At 39.8% G+C, this 21,855-nt stretch overlaps 1 protein-coding gene across 2 annotated transcripts in view; it reads left to right on the top strand.

The window, feature by feature from the left end:
* Tmem67 (transmembrane protein 67) overlaps window positions 1-21,205 on the top strand; it is a 49,625-nt gene extending 28,420 nt beyond the window's left edge. The window contains exons 16-28 of one of the 2 annotated variants that reach the window (XM_004641310.3): window positions 1,310-1,408; window positions 3,740-3,838; window positions 4,158-4,244; window positions 5,456-5,555; window positions 5,649-5,788; window positions 7,591-7,731; window positions 11,857-11,937; window positions 12,593-12,709; window positions 14,566-14,682; window positions 14,784-14,888; window positions 15,457-15,559; window positions 18,709-18,851; window positions 19,723-21,205. In XM_004641310.3, coding sequence (XP_004641367.1) covers window positions 1,310-1,408; window positions 3,740-3,838; window positions 4,158-4,244; window positions 5,456-5,555; window positions 5,649-5,788; window positions 7,591-7,731; window positions 11,857-11,937; window positions 12,593-12,709; window positions 14,566-14,682; window positions 14,784-14,888; window positions 15,457-15,559; window positions 18,709-18,851; window positions 19,723-19,803 — 1,413 coding nt within the window. In that variant the 3' untranslated portion in view covers window positions 19,804-21,205. The remainder of the gene's footprint in view (window positions 1-1,309; window positions 1,409-3,739; window positions 3,839-4,157; window positions 4,245-5,455; window positions 5,556-5,648; window positions 5,789-7,590; window positions 7,732-11,856; window positions 11,938-12,592; window positions 12,710-14,565; window positions 14,683-14,783; window positions 14,889-15,456; window positions 15,560-18,708; window positions 18,852-19,722) is intronic. The other variant, XM_023701350.1, reaches the window with a different exon arrangement.
* The last annotated feature ends 650 nt before the right edge of the window (window positions 21,206-21,855 follow it).

Here is a 21,855-nt window from a genome sequence, read left to right as displayed (position 1 = left end):
GCTAGGTCAACACTCCACTGCACTGTGTCCCTAATCCAATAATGTACTGTAATTTTGATTTTAAAATTATTTTATTTTTTTCTTATTTATTTATTGTATACAGGGTCTCACTACACAGCTTGGATTCATAGTGATTCTCCTGTCTCAGCCTCCCCAGTGCTAGGATTACAGGCGTGTGTCACCACACCCAGTTTTGGTAGCCAGCATGGCATGCAGTACCCGGGATCAAACCCTGGTCCTTGCAATGGCCAGCCAGGCACTTAGACCACTGAGATATCTCCCCAGCCCTGTAATTTTTAATTTAAAAAAATTTTTAAATATATAGGAAAGTTGTCAAAGTAGATTTGCCTTATACTCTTTTACTCCCCAATGTTAATGCTTTATGCAACCACAGTACATTGATGATTCTCCTTTTCTGTTTTGGGACCCAGTCCAGATCCCAACATTTGTCTTTTAGGACCATAACACTTTTTTGTTTGTTTTTTGAGATATGGTCCCGCTATGCAGTTCAGGCTGTCCTTGAACATACTATGTAGCCCAGACTGGCCTTGAACTCACAGTGATCTTCCTGCCTCAGCCTCCTCAGTGCTGGGATTATAGCCTGCCCTCCTCATAAATAGTACAAATAGTACTTTCAAATAGTACAGTACTTGGTTGATTACTTTGGCCCACAATTTGGATTTTCCCGTGATTAAATTAACATCCTATAGTTCTGGCAGAGACCTTGCAGAAGTGCTGCCGTGGCCTCACTGGGCTCACTGCCTAGCACAGTACTGGCTCAGCCACTTTGCTCATGCGGCTGCAGTGGTTTCTGCCAGCCCTCACCTCGACGCTCGCATTTGGAGTTAGGAAGAATCTTAGGGGCGACACTTAGAAGCTGGGCCAATTTCTCGCTTCTCAGCATGCTTTCACCCTTCAGTTTTAGCGTCCGCTGGTGCCCCTTGCCTACAGATAGTGCTAGCAGGGGCTTTGCTTGCTGACATTTTTCTCCTCCCCTAATGTTTATGAGTGGGAGCTGTATTGCTAGGAGAAGCTTGCCCTTGGCCCCCATTAATTTATGCAGGTATTACATCACGCAGCTCTTGGAGAGATACTTATTAGGTGATTATAATCCATTATTTTGTTTTGCTTTGTTTGTTTCTTTGGCTCAAATTGTGCTACATTGGGCCCTTGGGACGCCTTCGGTTTGATTCCTGTGTGCTTTCAACATGCCCACCCCCAATGCTTTTGAGTACTGCTTGCTTTCTGTTCATGGTGCTTTTCAATATCCATAAGAATAATAATGAGTTTGCTTTTCCATGTTTTTTAGATTGCTCTGGGCGTGTTGGGTGGGCTTGCTGTTTTATCATCTCTCCTGAAGACAGCGGGGTGGAAGAGGCGCATTGGGAGTCCCATGATTGATCTACAGGTACAATATTAGAAGTTTCTGATACATATTTTTATCTTTTGACTATTCTAGGTCCTTGGAAGACATAGCTACAGGATGCTTAAGATAGTTGCCTAGAATTTTTCTGGGGTATAATTAGGAGAGGTACTGCTAGGTGCTACTGTAAATCCACACCTCATTTTCTTCCCACAATGTGTACTAACCTACATGCTTCACTGGCAGTGCTACTCCTGTTTCTGTTCTTCCAGTCCTGCCAGTACTTGGTATTTTCCCTGCCTTTCTTTTTTCTTTTTTTCAGTCATTTTGGTATATATTGCTATGTCATTGTTGCTTTTTTTTCTCATGGGGACTGAACCCAGTGCCTCTGTACCAGGCTATAGTTTCCCCAGCCCTTTTCTTTCTTTTTAATTTTGGGAGAGGATCTCACTAAAATGCCCAGCCTCTTGGGCCCTGGGATTCTAGGTATACACCCTCCCACCTAGCTGATCTCATTTGAGTTTCTTTTGTTAGCATTCATATGCTTTTTAGTTATGTAGATCTCCCCTTTTCTGTAAACTACCTGTTTAAATTCCTTGCCCACTTTCCATTAGGTTTTCAGTTTTTCTTATTTGTAGGAGTTTTCTGATTATGATTTTTTTTTTCAGTACTAGGAATCAAACTCAGGACCTTGCACTTGCCAGGCAGGTGCTTATGTCACTCAACCAGCTCCCCGGCCTCCTTTTTGATTTTTTATGTTATAATATTTTCTGTAAATGATTTATCTGTTATATATATTCAGGTAGTCCTTTAACAGAAACTTTAATTTTTTTGTGAAACTGGGAATTGAACTTGGGCCCTTGGGCTTCCCAGACAAATGCTTTATTCTACTCAGCTATCTCACTTGCTTTTAGTATATTATTTAGGAAAACCTTCCCATCTCAACATCAAAGACATATTCTCTCTACATTTTATGCTATTTAACTTTTTTTTTTTTTTTTTTGTGCAACTGGGAATTGAACTCAGGCCCTTGTGCTTGCCAGGGAAGCCCTTACACCACTGAGCCATCTCAACGGCCTGCTGTTTAACTTTAGAGTTTAACTTTTCATTTAAATTTTGAAAACTGGGCCAGGGAGACAGCTCAGTGGCATAAGCATCTGCCTAGCATGTTTAAGGTCCCAAGTTTGATCCCTGGTACTGAAGAACAAAAAACAATAAATTTAAAACATTGTCTAACATCTAGTGAACACCTGCTGTGTACCAGGCATATTTTTAAGCTTTACATAAATAATACATTTTTTTTTTCCATTTATGTATTTGGTGCAGGGTCTCACTACACAGCTTGGACTCGTAGTGATCCTCCTGTTTTTGGCCTCCCCAGTGAAATAATGCATTGAATTCCTACTGTAGCTCTGTGAAGTATTAATAGTTCAGTTTCAATTTTAGATGTGCTAAAAATTGAGACAGAGGTTGAATTTTCTTCTCATGTGGTATAGCTCAGCAAAACTTATGGGTTATTTCTGTTTTGCTGATGAAAAGCATGAGAAAAGCTGCATAGTAACTGTTCAACCAGAGTATCGTCTACTCTAAAGCCAGCAATCTAAGAAATCAGAGCAGGATGGCTGAGATTTACTGTTCTGAGAAGCCAAGAGAGACTTCCCAGAGATGTGCACCTGAAGCTGCTGATCTGGTCAGCCCACAGCCATCCCTGGGGCCAAGTGTCTGCCTCGCCCGCACTCCCCAGCACCAGGCCTGCCGTAGTGAGGGTACAGGCCCAGGCTGTGCACGCAGAGCTCGCAAGAGTTCGCAGGAGAGAGGAGAAAGAGTGTTTGATAAATCAGTCCTTGTTTCATTCCACAAAGCATTTGAGATGGAAGTGTGGAGTGGTTCCTCATGAAGTGGTGGGAAGCAGGGGAAGTAGCAGCTGAGGACGCCTAAGAGGTTCACTTTGGTCCAAGATGTGAAGGACCTGGGGGCTAAAGAATATATGTTTTAAGGAGTCTTTGTCTCTTTAAGAAAGGGAGTAACACAATACCATGTACATTTTAGAAAACTAAGGCTAGTGAATGTGTAGAGGATAGACTGGGAGGGGGCTTCCCAACTAAGATTTGGAGCAATTTCCTCTTTCTTACACAGAGAAAGGGGAGAAGTCTTCAAAGAAGACAGAGGCTGCTGGAATGGAGCGAGCAATAGGGATCCTGGTGCTTGCTGTGGGAGAAGGCTCCCTGGCTTTCTACCTGAGCAGTTCGTGGATACATAGAACAGCCTACGCCTGAGAACATGGCTGGACTATACATTGTTAAAAGTCATAGTGTTGCTCAAAGCAGTAAATAGCTGGAGTCTTTAACAGCTATAATTCTTCTTTTTAAATTGCAGACAGTTATGAAATTCCTGGTGTTCTATGCTGGTGACCTGGCCAATGTCTTTTTTATCGTCACAATGGGAACAGGTCTTTATTGGCTTATTTTCTTCAAAGTAAGTGAGTTTCTGAATTTAACTGAAATGCCAATATTTAAATAACTGCTAGATGCTCTTTATAATAAAGGGAACTGTTTTTACTTGGGATCCTTTCTGACCAAGAGTCTTGAGGCTAGCCTGGAGGTGCAGCCGGTGTGCACAAGACTGAATTAGATCCCAGGCAGCACAAACCTGAAGCACACCCGAACTCCACCACTCCCTGCATGTGCTTTTATTGAGTACATCATCATCTGCCCCTTCTATGCTGTCTTCAACCTATAACTTGAGTTTAATAAAAACCTTGCCTGACTTTATTGACTAAGTAATTGTGTGGCAGGCGCAGAAGTCTATCTCCGTTTTGCTGCCAGTGCCGGCCCAGGAGGAGCGCTTCGTTACCTACGTAGGATGTGCCTTTGCTCTGAAGGTGAGTTTCAGAGGCAGGGACTGCACTCCAAAGGCCTGCTGATAAGCTTGTAGGTCTTTAAAGTTAAAATCCTTCCAAGCAGGGCATGGGGGTGCATGTCTGTAATGCTAGCCTTGGAGGCTGAAGCAGGAGGACTGCGGGTGACTCGAGGCAAGCCTGGCTACACAGTGAGACCTTGTCTTAAAGAGGAAAAAAGAAAGAAAAAACAGCTTGCGAAAGCTTTGGTGCAAAGTTTGCTTTGAAAGAATGCATCAGTCAATTATTTCATTTTACCTAGGAAGACTCTATAGCAGTTCATTCAAAGCAATTTTCCTTAAATAGATTTTATTAAAACCCTATAAAAGTGTTTGGATTCTCATGAGTTGTAGCTAATTTGATAAAGTGATGTTTCAGTATGCAACCTTCTTCCTTAGAGTATGAGGATGCGTTGACAGCAATGTGACACTCTTTGTTCATTAAGGGTTAAAGAACTTCAAACACAGAAGTTATTATCTCAATCTCCATACTGTATTCCTTTCGTCTTCTTCCTATGCCAACATTTGTGAGCCTCCCCATGTGTCATGCTCACTGTCCCTATATGTGAAGCTTTGGTAGAAATCCTCCTGTTGTACTGTGCCTGGTAGGTGTCAGCGAGTCCCATGGGAGTAAGAGCTCCCCCAGGAGGACATTCGTGCCGTACACAGCTTTTATCCTTTAATTAGTAACGCATCTACCAAGAAGAGTGCCTCAGTGTAAACATACTGCTCCCATAAATGAGGAAGATGTGTTTCAGAAATACACTCATTAAAATCTGAAATTTCAATACCAGAGATGAAAAACAAGACACTGAGAGCACCTTGAAACTTTAATTAAAGTTGTAGTTATAAAATTACTTTTGCTTATGAAGAGGTCAGATGATCCATAAGAACTGGGCAAGAGTGTCAGCGAGGCAATGGGGGAGGAGGGAGTTTCTTTATTTCTTTCATATCCTATTTCAAAGAAAGGAAAAGGAAGGTGAATTTACAGGCATATGGCAGTTTTGTGAATTTGGAGATTCTAGATTGTTCAGTGAACTCTTTGTGACCCCCTAATGGTATTAATGACTTTATGTGAAGTCACCTGTAAAAAAATTACGTTCTATTGTGATGACAGTGTTTCCTAAAGAGTTGATATTGGTTTCCTAAGCAGGCTCAGTCCTGACACTTTTCAGTGGTATTATGATGTGTTCTCAGGCTGTGCAGTTTTTGCATAAACTCGTATCCCAGATGACCATAGATGTGTTCTTTATTGATTGGGAGCGACCTAAAGGAAAAGTTCTAAAGGCTGTTGAAGGTAATTGAAATAAGCATTTGTACCAGAATTCTTCTGCTCCCCTTACAGTGCAGATGTGATGAAGCACTCCTACTCATTCTGTCCCCTGACCAGGTGAGGGTGGCATCCGGAGTGCCACTGTTCCCGTAAGCATCTGGAGAACATACTTTGTAGCAAATGAATGGAATGAGATTCAGACTGTGCGAAAAATTAATCCACTCTTTCAAGTGCTTACCGTTCTCTTCTTCCTGGAGGTATGAAGTGTTTGATATAACTGTATGCAACTTGTTGGCATCTTATAAATGTTCCTAGAATTCCAAGCTAGTTTTCATTACAGTAGAAGAGTTTCTTTTTACAGGCTTAAACATTGTTATCAAGACATTAACAAGGCAGGACTTGTAAAAAACCGTGGTGACCTCTTCCTTTTCCTCTTTTTGCCCTAAAACAATATAAAAAATTTTAAAGTAAAAACTTGTAGCGAAAATACTTTAAAAAAACTTGCTACTTACTGTCTTTATGTGTATAATTCATTGCTCATTTTTGTATAGACCCTTCACCATCATCACTTGAACTCTTCATTTTGCAAAACTGAAACTGTGTACTCATACAACACTATACATTGCTCCTTCCCCCTCACCCCAGTTCTCGGCAACCACACTTCTACTTTTCCTCTCTATGGATTTGACCATGGGGGCCAGGCCAATAGCTCAGCAGCATAAGCACCTGCCTAGCAAGTGTAAGGTCCTGAGTTTGATCCTTGGTACCGGGGGGGGGGGACCTTCCTCCATGAATTTTACCATTCTAAGTGTAAGAGTAGACTTTTAAACCAGTAGTTGTGTCAGAATCACTTGGAGAACTTTTGTATTAAAGAACAAAACAAAATGACCTATGTTCCTCACCCTTAGAGAGTATGTGACTTAGTGGCTTTGAGGTGAGCCTAGGTGTCTGTGTTTGGAAAAATCCCTCTGTCTCCGTGACCTGTACTCTCATCTTTACATTAGAATCACTGTGTTTATAAGGTCCATTTTTGTCCCACAAACTTATTCCCAAACACCACTTCGGCCTCTGTTCTCAGCTAAACACAGGCTCAAACTGAACAAGACACTTACTGGTGAATATGCAGTTATTCCTTGGATGTTGTTTGAATTATCAAAAGAAATATTCTGCATTAGGAGACTGACATGTAAAAAATCATTTGGGCAACAGATTTTCTCAGGGATTCTCTCTCAGTCATCCCTTCTCCTCTTTCCTTTCCGTTTTAAAGCTGGTAGAAGAATGTGCATGCTATTTACAGAACCCAAATTCAGTCCAGGCAGTGCTTTTGTTTAAATTGACAGTAAATACTGTAATACGTATTTTAGTGTAAATGTATCATTAATGTACATATGCATTGTTAAGTGGCTAAATCAAGCTACTGAACATTATCTGTTACCTCACATTTCAGGATTTTTTTGTGGCACTGTTCTTTTTTCTTGAGATTTTAGAAGGTATTCCTTGAAAATGAAGTTTGCTAGTCAGTTAAGTTTATGTAACACCAGATTCAATAAAATAATATAGAAACCTTACTCAAAACTTCTCAAAACCTTTATTCTACAAGAGCCGGAGTAAAATAAGTGAATGTAACAGGCAGACCAAACTTACTTAACCAGAATGTATATTCTGCAGAAAATATTTGGAATATACTTTTTGAAGTGTGAAAGTATTTAATACAGTCCATGGCATGTGTTAAATACTCGTGAGCTGCTGGTTGGTTATTAGTTTATTAGTAGTTTACTAAAGAAAGTTTTCTTCTTTTAACAGAAATGTTTACATTTGGTCAGTGTAGGAACAAAATAATTGTATTTGGATTTTAGTCATATTGAGGAAAAAAACCAAATGCCTTAACTAAATATTTTTGAAAGGTGCTTTCTAATTAAAATAATTATTTTTATCTAGAGTTTTTGTCATTTGCAAACTTTTTTTTTTTTTTGGTGGGAAGTAGAGCAATATTTCATTTGCAGTAAACAGCATTTTCTTTACGCATATTTAGTTAAATTATTTTTCCTTTTTACTTCAGATTGTGGGATTTAAGAACTTAGCATTAATGGACTCATCCTCCAGTCTGTCTAGAAGCCCGTCCAGCTACACACCTCCGTATAGCCGCATCCTGAGGTATGCTGTATCTGCTGCTCTTTGGCTAGTCATTGGAGTTACACAGGTAAGTAGGGAGTGTTCGTTTTAGTAACATTGCCTCTCTGTAACTTTGCATATTGATTACTTTCACTATTGGCCATATCATGACTTCACAGCAAAAAGATGACAAGAACAATGCTAATAATAGCTAAGTCCTCTATTGTATTATAACCCAGAGACTGTTAATTAATTACACATGTTAACTACTTAATCTTTACCTAATTAACCCTTGGAGATGGTTCTGTTAGCACTCTCATTTCATAGGTGGGGAAATCTGAGGCATCAGAAGGTGAACTAATTGCTTACCTGGAACTGGCAGACCTGGAATTTGAACCCAGGCAGCGTGGTTTCAGAGTTCTCATTCTTGTCAGGGATGGCCTCTGAAGAGTCTGTCAGACGCTACAACTTCAGAAACACAGGCCCCTCCCAGACAAGTAACGACTGTGACAGCCGTGCTACGCTAAGCACTTTCTTTTCCTTGCAGCATACCTTCCAATTTACCTGTATTTACAGACCATTAATCTCACTCAGATAGCTAGTAGTGCTTGGGGAATTTTGCTATGTACTAAATGACTGAAACTCAAAGGTAAATTTTTTCTACCTCAGTGTCTCATAGCTCTGGTACAAGTTTTTTCTATGCTTATTTTTTTTTCCTAAAGTTAAGATAGTGAGAAGAAAAACTAACACCTGCACATCTTTCTCTTGCTTTCAGCTGTTCACATGAACAGAAAGAGCTTTTCTGTGTAATTAAAAATTCCTTTAACTGGGGCCAGGGAGGTGGCTCAGTAGAATAAGCGCTTCCTTGACAAGCACAATAGCCTGAGTTCAATCCCTGGTTCCACCAAAAAAAAATTCCTTTACATCTGCAATCACCAAATAAAATGAAGCCCCCGGAAAAACTAGGTTTAACTTCTTACTGTCTGCCTACTATCTACACAAAATCTCTTAGTATTAAAGTTCCCTTAGGGGGCCTGCCCATTAGCTCAGGTGTTTAAGTGCCTGCTGAAACAAAGCGGTCAAGCTCAGGATGCTGTGGTTCGATCCCCTCATCCTCAAGCCAAACCAGACCTGCCCTGAAGCATCCTGAGCGCCCCCCCCCAAAAAAAAAACCTTCTGCCATTTTTATTGAAACTGTCTTATTAATCAGTTTTGAAACTGTCTTATTGCTACTTTTTTTAATATTTATTTATTTATTTATTTTGTGTGTGTGTGGCCAGCTCAGCCCACCAGGGGGCGGGGCTGGCTGGCATGTGGTGCTGGGGATTGAACCGCGGTCCCTGTGCTTTGCTTGGCTTAGCTTGTTCTAAGTAGGTGCTTTAGACCACTGAGCCATCTCACCAGCCCCCTCTTATTGCTACTTGTTTCTCAACAAAATAAAATAAAATAATAAAAACCAAAAAAAAACTAAAGTTCCCTTAAGAGAGCTTCTTTTTTTAAAAAAAATGGTAGCACAGTTTTATTGAAGACAGGGAAAAAAACATACTATGTAGAGCGAGGTTGGGCTAGATGAAAGTAGGAAAAGAAGTGCACCCCGCAGCATGGGGGCGAGGGGGGGTCACTGTGCAGGAGAGAGCACCCTCGGTGGCCAAGAGCTTAGGCCAGCAGATTTAGATCCAGGTGGTAGTTTATAACCCAAGAACTGACTTTCTAAGCTTAACCTTACTTTAAATTAATGACATTTGTCCAAAATTGAAGCCCCAGGGATAGAGCTCATGAAGAAGAGTTGACACCCAGAAATGGAAGACAAATAGAAATTAGAACTTGAAGTGAGGTAGGACTAGGAGGATGAGGTGTGGTGCTCACCAGTGATGTGATCGCTAGGCAGTGCTGTGTGCGTGTGCCTGCGTCTGATTGTGGAGAATTGAAAGGAACCCCCTCTAGCTGCTTTTCATATTCAGTTGAATATAACAAAAACAAAGCAAAATAGAGTAGCTGAAATAAAGAGAACTTTATCTCTCCCAAGAAAAAGACCAGCAGATCTGAGCAGTGCAGGGCTGGAGTGATGGCGCAGTGGTGTCCTCAAGCCCGGGAGCCTGCTCTTGGGCTCTGCCGCAGGACACTTCCGTCTGCCTGGTCACCCACTGTCCATGAGGCCGATGCAGTAGGAAAGCCAGGGAGACGCTCCCCTTCCTGTGTCCAGGAGTTTCAGAAGTGTCACTAGACTTCTCCTTGGCCAGCACGTCATCATGTGGTGGGTGCCACTGTCTAATGTCCCTCTGTGCTTCTTCCTTTGCTATCATGCTGCCAGGAAAGCGCTCCTCTGGGGCGGTGTTGTAAGACTGACAGTGCTTATTCCTTGAGTGTCTTGCGAGCTCCTCTGGAGACCTGTTTTATTTTCAAACATGTGTCTAAACTCTTCTAGGTTGCAATAACCAGCCAGGCTTTATTGTTTACTCTGTCATTTCCCTCACCTGAGCATCTTCAACTTGAATTTTTAAACTTTCTTCTGTTTTTCATGCTCTTTAAAAGGGTTTAAAAATATACACGTGAAGTGTTTGTTGGGTAGCCAGGTTTGGGGAGCTACACAGGCAGGCCCAGCACTTGGGAGACCGTGGCCAGGTGATTGCAAGATTGAGGCAGGCCCCAGGTACATAGTGAGTTCAAGGTCAGCCTGGTCTTTGTAGAGAAAGCCTGTCTCAGAGATGATAATAGTAATCATCATCGTCGTCGTCATCATCATCATCATCATCATCATCATCATCATCATCATTGATCTCTGTACATTCCCTGTTCATTCCTACATAGGATGCACTTTCTGGGGCTCATGGCTGTGCTGTAGTAAGAACGAACCAGATGAGTAGAGAGCTCATCAAGTCAATGGCTGTTTGGGGAGTAGAGCCTAGGAATGCAGACAGTGGTTAGGAAATGTTATCCTTCTCTGAAACATATCTATAATATGGAACTTTTTATTTATACAATTTCTATCTGGGCCTGGTGGTGTACACCTGTAATTCCAGCACTCTGGGAGGCCAAGGCAAGAGGAATGCAAGTTTGAGCCCACCCTGGGAAATTTAGTAACTTACCAAGACTTTATCCCAAGATATAAGTTGAAAAAGGGCTTGGAGTTATAGCTCAGAGCAAAGGCCTCAACGCCAATTCCCAGTGCTGGGGAAAAACGTTGTTGTTGTTGTTTGGTTGGTTGGTTGGTTTTTTTCCTGTCAAGTTTTGTTATTTATTTATTTATTTATTTATTTATTTATTTTGTGTGTGTGTGTGGCCAGCTCAGCCCACCAGGGGGCGGGGCTGGCTGGCATGTGGTGCTGGGGGATTGAACCCCGGTCCCTGTGCTTTGCTAAGCTTGTTCTAAGTAGGTGCTTTAGACCACTGAGCCATCTCACCAGCCCCCAAGTTTTGTTATTAAATGTAGTTCTTGAAACCATCCTGTTTGAATACTATATGTAGTAGAATCTATGGTCAAAATAGAAAACTAGGTATATGATTTTGAGGTGCTATTTTGTCAGAGATTATTTGAAAAGCAGAAAGTTGCCTTTGGGTATTTACAGATGGGCAGCCTTCTAAAACCAGACATGAATCTGGCCATAATGCATTAGTTTATCCTGGACAAGTGCTCTCCACTGAGCCACATCCCTGGCTTATCCTGAATTTTAAGAAGACCTTTTCTTTCTTCCAACATTTGTCTTACCTTATTTTAATGACACAGAAAAGCATTTAAAATTTAAAATGGAGAACCAGGCATGGTAGCGCACACCTATAATCCCAGCGCTTGTGAGGCTGAGGCAGGAGGATCGCTGTAAGTTTGAGGCTGGCCTGGGCTATATAGTGAGACCCTATTTCATAAAACAAAAAACAAAACGAAACTCAAGATGGGCTGGGCATTGTGGCACACAACTGTATCCCAGCACTCCGGATGCTGAGGCAGGAGGATTGAGAATTCATAGCTGCATGAAAAAACCCTGTATCGAAAAAAAAATAAAAATAGGCTCTAAATGACTTAGCACAGTTCCCAAGCCCTTCTTCCTCCTCTGATGGTGCAGTGAGAAGCCAGGAGCAGATTTTATCCCAGGGGAGCCGTGAGAGGCCGCTGGGTTCTCGGCTGGAGCTTGTTTTTTTCTTAAATGCTACAGTGTGACTATAAAAGAAGATTGAAATGCTAAGAGCCAGTAAGCCTGACCCTGCCTTCATGTTTCAGATCGTGTTCTTTGCTGGCTTCTATGAGAGATTCATAGAGGATAAAATTCGACAGTTTGTTGATTTATGCTCAGTGAGTAATGTAAGTACTTCCTGACTTTTTCTTGCAACAGTTGTTACTTTTCCCTTTTTAAAAGTTATGAAAATATATATATATATATATTTATATACATATATATATAGTTTTGTGTGTTGTGTGTTGTGTGTTGTGTTTGGCGGAACCAGGATTGAACTCAGGCTCTTGCACTTGCCGGGGAAGTGCTTATTCCACTGAGCCATCTCCCCGGCCCCCTGGTTATGAATATATCAAGAGAGGCTTTAAAAGGGATTCGGTGTGATTGGTAATTAATTCTCCACTGGCTGTGAATTCCAGAGGTTATCATATGAGCTACAAGTTAATACTCACTGCCTGTTTTTCTTTATTTGTGGTATTTCATTCTAAATTTCTTATGCTATCAAATAGTTCATTCATCCTATAGTCCTTGACAAAGTTCTTATGCATCAAAAGCTTTTTCCTTTCTTGGAAAATATTTTTAATATGCTGTCCATTTACTTTTAAAACTTATCCTTTTTTTCTCCTGAATATCCTCATTATTGAAGCACCAATTCACAAAAAAATTATCCTTTATTACCTTATTATCCTTTTATATATTTCCAAGAGTTTGATTGTCATTATTTTGGGAGAAAGTTATTTTATAGATGAGTTGCTGTTTTCTTTTTCTTTCTTTTTTTTATAGATATCGGTGTTTTTGTTATCCTACAAATGTTTTGGGTATTACATTCACGGCAGATCGATACACGGGCATGCTGATACCAATATGGAAGAAATGAACATGAATCTTAAAAGAGAAGCGGTATGGATGTATTCTGTCTTTTTGTTTTTCAGTTGAGAAATGATTTTTCTTATTCTAGGATCTTTGATACCTTTTAAAATAGCCCTTATAGATCATTTTGGAAAGTTGCTTCAAAACCAACTATTTCCCCTGAACATAGATAGGTAAAGAGAATCTAACTTTATCCTGCAGTTCTTATATGAACTATATTTTAGCATAAATAAGTAACATATGAAGGTTATTTCTTCCTTAAAAAGAAAGTAGAGGGAATTTTAACTTGAAAAATGAGATCAGAATTACCTAGAAAAGAATATTTCAGATTGAGGAATCACATTAAAAGCATAAAAACTAGAAAACATCAAAAAAGGAAATATTAATTGATATTTATTAATATATATCTACATCAAACAATAAAAGATGACAACTTAGGGCACATGCTGAGAACAAATATGATAGATCTGTTGATAAAATAGAAAGTAATGCAAGGTGCTAAGAAAGAAAGCACTAAATTTAACAACAGCAGAAAAGTGCCAAGAGGTTTAAAAAAAATAAAACAGAAGAAACTAATAAACTGCTAAAAAAATTGTAACTCATAATAAAAAAAAACTGAATCTATGACTCTTTAAACTAGAAAGCTTTTTTTTTAAGATAATATTTATTAATAATTAAAACAGTGAAATTGGCATCCACAGATACCAGGATAAATTTTTACAAACCTTCTAGAAAGGCTTTGAGCAGTGTGTACTAAAGAGCATTTTTTTTTTTTTTTTCTGGAACCCGGGATTGAACTCAGACCCTTGCGCTTGCCAAGGAAGTGCTTATTCCACTGGGCCATCTCCCCAGCCCCAACTAAGAGCTTTTTAAGAGTTTATAATCTTTGGCTGATTTTATGAATTTAACTCTAGGAAAGTTAGCAATAGAAACAGTTTATTAATTCAGAGTTTTTAATCACAGAAGTTACTTTGAGAGAAAAATACAAAAAAAAACTAGAGTGTATGAATTAAACATTTGCTTTTACAGTGAAATCTTAAATAGTTGTTAAAATCATGTTTTACAGAATATATAATGAAATAAAGAATTGCTCAGGATATGAAAAATCAGTGTGCTCCTAGTTTTGTGCTATATTTGTAGGCCAATTGGTGGGGCAGGTCAAAATGTTAAGTGTTTATGAATGTCGATGTTAACTCTTTGCAGAGACCTGGAGTGGGTATCTATTCAGTAAAATTCACTGCTTAATCCATACATTGGTACTTTCTGATTAAAAGTATTTTAGATGTTTTTTTTTTTCTTTAAACCCATTTACAATTATAAAAGTATTCTAAAGCTAGACTTCCTGGCATTCATTAAAGAGTGATAATGCTAATCATAAAGAAAGCTAAATATTTCACTAGGCAGTGAACCTTTTGTGTATATTGTGCTAGAGATGAAACCCAGGGTCTTCACAGTGAGCTGCGTCCTCAGCCATGTTCTCATTTGCTGTTTCTAAAGGGCTCACTGAGGCCAGGTAGGCCTGAAACTGACTCTCCTGCCTCAGCCTCCCAGAGTACCAGCGTTACAGGCACACACTCCCATGCTTGGCTTTTAGTATTTTTTTTTCCAAAGTAGAACAAAATAAAGGAGATAATATGAAGACCATAGGGGAAATACGAATTAGAATAAAATAGAAATTAGTAAAATCTGGAGAGGAATGGGACCCTTGGATGTCCCGTTATAATCTCTGTCTCAAATCGAACTGTGTCTCAGTTCAGTACATTTCACTAGACTTCTGAATCTTGTAATTGGTGACACCAACTAAAAGAAAAATGTTGTGTTTTCCTTTTGAGATGGGCATGTTTTTTCATAGATTCAACCTTCATTTAAATCCTTTAACTTTTCAGGAAAATTTGTGTAGCCAAAGAGGTCTGGTCCCCAACACAGATGTCCAGACTTTTCAGATTGCAGTTTCGGGCCATATGAGGCAGCACTACGACAGGATTCACGAGACACTCGTAAGGGTCTGTACGGAGTGTGGTTCCGGGTATCTTGCCAGGATTTAATATTATTTGAATACCAAGACCATAAGACATGTATTTATTTGCTTTTCTTTTTCTCTTAGAAAAATGGCCCTGCCAGACTGTTAAGCTCATCGGCAAGTACTTTGGAGCAGAGTATAAAAGCATACCATGCAATGAACAAATTCCTTGGCTCCTTCATTGATCACGTACGTATACCCACGTTTACACATAGCTAGGGCCAAATGCGGTCTTTAAAAAGGTCGGTGACGGTGGCAACCGTCCAGCCAAACCAAATCAGTGACCTGCTCCCGCTTCTTTTATCTGTTAAATTTGATGCTTAGAAATGATGGATTTTGAGAGCTATTTATAGACATTAACAAGTATGGTTGAGGGACAAAGCGAGGTTATATAAAGGAAAAAAAAATGTTAGGTGTCTATTAGCAAATGGTGATTCCTTCACAGTGTGTCTGTAGGAGAATTTTGTCAGCAAAGTATTACTGTGTTACTCGTTATTGAAATTCTTATGCTGTGACACACTCCTGAAAAGCATGTTGTCATATTCAGTAAATGTAATCCTAAAACTTACTGACATTTAAAATTTAAAGTGTTCATAAGGAAAATTTTGTTATAAATCCTAGGGTAGTAAATTTATTTCACATAGCAGATTTTCTTTGTGTTCTGTGTATTATTCACTCAACCCTTCTTCTGATTTTTGCATTATTTGGAAAGCAGTTATTTTGCATTTTTTTTTATATGACTGTCTTCTTATACTAGGTCCATAAGGAAATGGATTACTTCATAAAAGATAAGTTGCTTCTCGAAAGAATCCTTGGAATAGAATTCATGGAGCCAATGGAAAAAAGCATCTTTTATAATGGTATCTTTCAAATCCTTTTGGTAACTTTAGTACTATTTTCAAAGTTTGGGGGAAAGGTGCTTACAGGTTATTTTTCCTTTTTTTATAATTTTATATAAAACATAGGAAACATAATGAACTCAATCTCAAAATTATAGTAGTTTTGTTTTATTTTGTTTTATAGCAAAAAACAAAAGATTCTAGAAAGTAAAAAGCTAACTTTTAGAATCAACAGCACATGTCGAAGAGATAATAAAACAAAATTTTATTGGAATGTTAATATAGTGGAAAACTTGGGAAACATTTAAAGAATAACAAGGGATTAATCTTTAACATGTAATGTTTTATTTGTCCAAGTTCTTCAAAGCCACTGATACTTTGACAGAACTAGTGACTAAACCAGGTTGTTTCATCAGTACAGAGATGGTACGTGTGTCACTTATAGCATGACTGATACAACCTATTGCATGGGATGGTAAGAATGGAAATGGTACAGCTAGTGTCCCAGCTCAGATGTCATTATCCATGTGTGTTACCTGCCACCTGCTGCGGCAGACCTGGGAGACACACAAACCAAGGTCCTCCCCTTGGGGTCATATTAGGCAGGCTGTGGAAGAGAAAGCAGGTGAGCAAGTCTGCAGGGTGCGCTGAGGTAGGAATCTGTGGAACGCCAGGGACAGAGGACAGTAGCAGTCTGCCAGGAAAGGCAGCATGGAGAAACTGGAAGAGGGCCTTAAAAAAACTACCTATTTCCAAATGAGGATTAAGGGAAGAAAGAGAAAGAGGCGAAGACTTCCATGCAGAAGGTGAATAGAGATTCAGAAATCTGTGCAGCGTGTGTTCTGTTTCAGCAAGGCTCGTGGAGTTTGGTGTGGGGCGGACACGGGTGGGAGAGCACTGAGGTGGGGAGAGCACAGGCCGGGCCTGCAGGCCTCGCCCGACGTCTGAGCAAGTTCAGTTGGCCTTGTCCTGGAGACCCGGCAATCCTAAATTTCCAGCATCTTATTATTCTTAAAATTTTTGTTCCACCAGATAAATATGTTGATAGCTGGAGGTGTGAGAAGAGAAGAAAATACTAAAGATGACTTTTTATCTGTGTTATTCTATCTTATATTTTTATAGAATGCATAATATAAAGAATAATGGCCAACAGAATAAATCTACTCTGGGAGTAGATCTCAGCATTTTATTATGATAGAGTTATGTGATAAAAACAATGTGAGAAATCTGATGCCAGCCAAACTGAAACAAAACGTGAAAGCTGCTGCTAAGGAGCATGGACGGCACTGAGTTGTGCTAAGCAGATCTGATTTCTAAGTTGTGTCGGTTACTTGGCAGCGTGGTGCAGGTTGAGGTAGAGACGGACGTGGTCATTAAGAATGAAGCATCCAGCATCTTCTGGTCTTGTATTAAAATGTCACTACCATTTACTAGTTTTGTGAACTCCAGGAAATGGCTTAACTTTTCTGAGTTTTAATTCTTTTGCTAAACTTTTGCTAAAGGTTTTGTAGCATTGCCACATAGAAAACTAGAAGGCAAACGTTTTAGAGATGAGGACCCAGACTGAAACCCCAAACCCACTTTTCTCAAAGCTCCAACACTGCACCAAAACCTGCACACTGAGGTTTTAGTTCAGAAAAATTAACGCATACGTTAACATCTTTTGTTGTTGTTTTCTTGTTACATTAACATCTTTATCTTAAAAGAAAAGCAAATAACACGCATGCCATAGGCTCGCCACCCCTGACTAGATCAAAGCACAGTGTGGGAAGACTCTGAGCAGAGATGTTCCTCTTTCTAAAAGCAGTTGTCTTCATTGTCCCTCCGTCCCTCTCTTTCCTTTTCCTTCTGCTTTGTTGTTCCTGCTCACATCTTGCCTCTTCCTGCCTTGTCTGCCCTCATTTTCATCTGGAGATGATGGGAGCAGGAGCCAAGGCAGTAGGGATGGAGACAAAGAAAGCCTCACCAGAGACGTGGAGGGAACAAGGAGGTAGGAGAGAAAGATAAGGCAAAACCAGGCACAGGGTGTGCCTGGGATGCAAGCTGTATGGGAAGAGGCAAGGTGGCGCCAGCCTGGGCCACATTAGTGACACCCCATCTCAAAACAAAAAGAGCACACAAAAAATGATTCTCTTTTTTTTCTGTAACAGTGGTGACAGTGGTGCCTTTTTCTAAGTCAAGAAGTACAAAGGGAAGAAAAGGTTTTTATGGAAAGAGGGCGAGTTAAGTTTGACTGTGCAGTACCTAGAGGTACCTTTGGGACATTTAAGAAGTAATGTGTAGTAAGGAATTAAATATAAGGGAACAGATCTAGGGAGAGAGTAAAGGCCACAAACGTTAGGGGGTTGTCATCCTATGATGTCATCGTGGGAGCAATGTTAGCTGAAGACCACTCTTTTTCATATCCTATGACATGAAAACACGTCAGCCAGGTTTATTCTCTGTACACATACACATTTGGCGCTCATGGAGAAGTACATATTTTATAAGGGCAGCTGACAGCTCAGTGAACTTGTCAAAGTGAGTATGTCTCTGTACCTAGCACTCTGCTTAGAGAACGTCACTTCCAGCCGGACATCCCCTCATGGGTCTCCACGGTGGCCACAGTGGTTCTCTCGACCTACCAGTAATGTTCTGTAGGACTTAGATTGGTGGCCTTCCCCCCAGCCACTCCAGAGAAGGTCTATAGTGTTCAACTGGTCTTTTTTAAAAAGGTTGTTTATCTCCCAGGAAGCACGCGGCTCATTTGCTGGGTGGGAAATGGCCTTGGAGCAAAATGCTAGGAGAGTCTGGGCAGGAATTCTAGAACACTCTGCCATTCTGTGCCTGGCTGTGCTTTGAGTTGTAATTACTCTTCCTAAAGAATCTTTAAGAGATTAATATAGCCTTTAGTTATGTACAGAAATACAGAAAAGATACTCATTAACTTGTCTTTGGAAGGTATATATTATACTATTAGTAATTACCAATCTCATATTAAAACTGTCATAAGTTTCTATGAATTCCTTGACTAACCTTTTAGGATTAGTAAATCTTAGTACCTTTTCTTTATTTTTTGTATAAACCATAAAATAGTGTACATAATAATAGTTTCTACTATGTTATTTTTAAATCCCTGAATTTTATTACCAGAATTTATCAAAGTGGATTTGTTCCGTTTTTGTAAACAGATGAAAGTTACTCTTTCAGCAGTGTGCTGTATTACGGAAATGAAGCCACTCTGCTGATTTTCGACCTGCTGTTCTTCTCCGTCGTGGACCTGGCTGGCCAGAGCTTCATGTTAGCAGCCTTCCTCACATACCTGCAGCAAGAGGTGAGTTTGAATTTTCTGTTTCTGTTATAGGAAGCATATTGGAGGTAGATAATTTATTTTTATAGCAGAGAGTAATATCTACTTATAGTAGGTATTATGAATGTTTGGAATATGACCAACTACTAAAAAAGGGAGTCCCGGTAGCCGACTACGTCCTGCACTCTGTCCTTGGGGTCAGGGACACCCACACTGTGGCCTAGCAGAGGGCAGAGTGGCCCGAGTGAACGTGAGAGAAGCTTGGTAGGGGGCCGCTGAGCCGCCTGGCTCCCCGACACCAAAAAGAAGCCATAACTCCAGAGTCGTCCATGAGGACAGCAGTCCCTGGAGCGCCGACTCAGCGCTCAGTCCTGGAGGGCGTGTAGCTTGTGACTCACTCGGCCCTCCTCCTGGAGCTGACCGCGAGCTGTGAGTGGAGATGGCGAGAAACAGCAAGTCAGAGCTGCTTGCAGCCTTGTGATAAGCCTGCAGGTGTCCTCCTTGTGCAGGGGAGGCAGAGGTCCGCGAGGGGCAGGGTCTTAGGCTGTGTGAGAGACTGACAGTTATGGGCTGGTTCTGTCCCTTCCGAGTAGACTCCTGATTTTCCTTAGCTGTTAGAGTTAGAGGAGGGTTGTCTTTTCTAATATCTAAGTGTGTTCCTGTAGCATGAGAGGTTTGTTTTACTCTTTTATAAAAACACACTGTAGGTAGGAAGATATTATGAAAGGTGAAAATTGTCTTGAAATCATTTTGTGTATCACCATAGATTTAGATATCTGGTACCTAAAAATAGATTGTTGAAAGAATGAGCTAATTTACCTTAGATATTTTAATTGATATACATACTTAATTTTCTTTATATTTCATTTCATTCTCAGTTGTTTTAATTTTTCAGATTTTTAGATTTATCCGTAATACAGTAGGACAAAAGAATTTGGCAAGCAAAACACTGGTGGATCAAAGATTTCTGATTTAATAACTTAAGGACTTAAGATACTGCAAAAAAAAGTCATGATACAGGTTTGCCATATTTTTTAAAACTTGTAATACTAGTTACTGGTGTTTTTTTTTTTTTTTAACCAACAGATTTATTTTTATAACTTGTAACAATATATCTAACTATTTCTTTCCGCAAAACATTTTTTAATGATAATCAAAGTAATTGCCATCATTTGTCTCTATAGATCTTTTTTTTTTTTGGTGGAACCAAGGATCAAACTCGGGACCCTGCACTTGCTGGTGCTTATGTCACTGAGCTATCTCCCTGGCCCAGTGGATCATTTTATAAACTGTCATTTGCCTACATTTTTTCATTTTATTTTCAGATTTATTCCAAGTTCGGCTAGTTTTCAGTGAAGTGTTTATGTTTTATTTACATTGGTGACTAAATTTCTAAGAGCTGCCTGGTTTCTGCCGGCCCCACTGGCCTTGCAGTGCTCGCTCCTGCGGCATCCTCAGCAGCGGTGCCATGCGCGCCTTCCTGCTCCTGCGTCATCGTCACCACTCTGTCACGGGAGCATTGGTGGGAGCATTAGCATTGCTAGCATGGTTTGCCCTTACGTTACAGTGTGACGTTTCTCCCATTATAGTTTATATACATTTTAATTACTTCATGTTCTTTTCAACTACTTTTTCTTTTACTATGTTTAAAGATTGCAAATAAGAGAATAAATTTCTCATGTTCTATTCAAAGCAAACCTAAGCTTTATGTCAGTAGGATTTCCTTTATAGTGTATGTTTGCAATACATCATAGTTTCATTCATTGTGAGGAATTTTGGTATATGTATATGTATATGTATACTTCATTTTGGGTTGATCTTTTTTTTCTTAAACTTCCTCTTTTGCCCCTACTCTGACCCTTTTTTTATGTCCTGAAAGTCTGCTTCCCTATTTCCTACCATTTATTTTATTCTTTAATGTGTTTATACTTTGGATTTTCTTACTAAGAGAAACCACCCAATATTTAACTTTCTGTTTGTGACTTTTTCACTACACAATGTGGTTTTGACATCCAGCCATTCACACGATTTTATTATTTTTATGGCTGCATAATATTCCATTGTGTTTATAAATCATGTTTTCTTTATCCATTTGTCTGCTGTGAGATCTATTTAACATAATGGGATCTATTCAAAATATTAAGATCAAGACCATGTAGCTAATAATTTTCCACATTTTTTCTTTAACATACTCTTTAATAATTCTTTTCCATGGTACAACATGTCCTTGAAAGACCCTCAGTATGATTCTTAACTCCCAAACCAACATTTCTTACTGATTTTTACATTGATGCTGTGTAAATAAATAAACTTAATGTTGTGTAAATATTGTTCATATCTGTGAACTGAAAATGTAATAAAAACATTTGATGGTTCTGTTTCTTGTTTGGTGAATGTGTAACTCATGAACTAGCATACAGGACTGTGGCGCACGGGGGTGGGGTCTTCACCATTGTCACAAGCGTGTGTCTCGCTTGCTGCTGTATCCTGAGGTCTGCTATAGAGAAAAGGTGAAGCTTCTAGAATGTCACAGTACAGCAGTGTCCTACGAGTGCTGTAGAGATGCGCAAATGCACCGTCATGGATTTCAAGCACCACCACTCAGAAGCGTGTGGAAGAAATGCAGCCTTTGCTGCACATGAAACGTAGTTCCTGCTGCCAGTCGATTTCAAAATAGGATTCAGGATAGAGTTTGGTAGTAGAGCCAAGTGCAAGGCCTTAAGTTTAATACCTAGTACTGAAAATTTAAATAACCTTGCTTCTATTATAGTCGGGACAACTATTTTGCATTTGTTAATGTTACTAGAAAGAAATACCTGGCTGTGGCCCAGGGATAAATAAATGACCAGTAGAATGGATCTGAAGAAAAAGCTGAAGGTGTGCAGTTACTTAGGACAAGGGCAGCACGCAGTGCAGTGAGGAAGGGATGTTTTTGGATGAAGTCGACTATCTCAGTAGGAAAAAATGGTTCTCCTACATCGTTGTTAAAAATCAATTCCAAATACAAGACAGATCTAAATGGCAAAGC

This window comes from Octodon degus, unplaced genomic scaffold (assembly GCF_000260255.1).
Source record: "Octodon degus isolate 3935 unplaced genomic scaffold, OctDeg1.0 scaffold00134, whole genome shotgun sequence".
Classification (NCBI taxonomy): domain Eukaryota; kingdom Metazoa; phylum Chordata; class Mammalia; order Rodentia; family Octodontidae; genus Octodon; species Octodon degus.
Note: the sequence above shows the minus strand (reverse complement) of the source record. Positions and strands in the feature narration are given on the sequence as shown.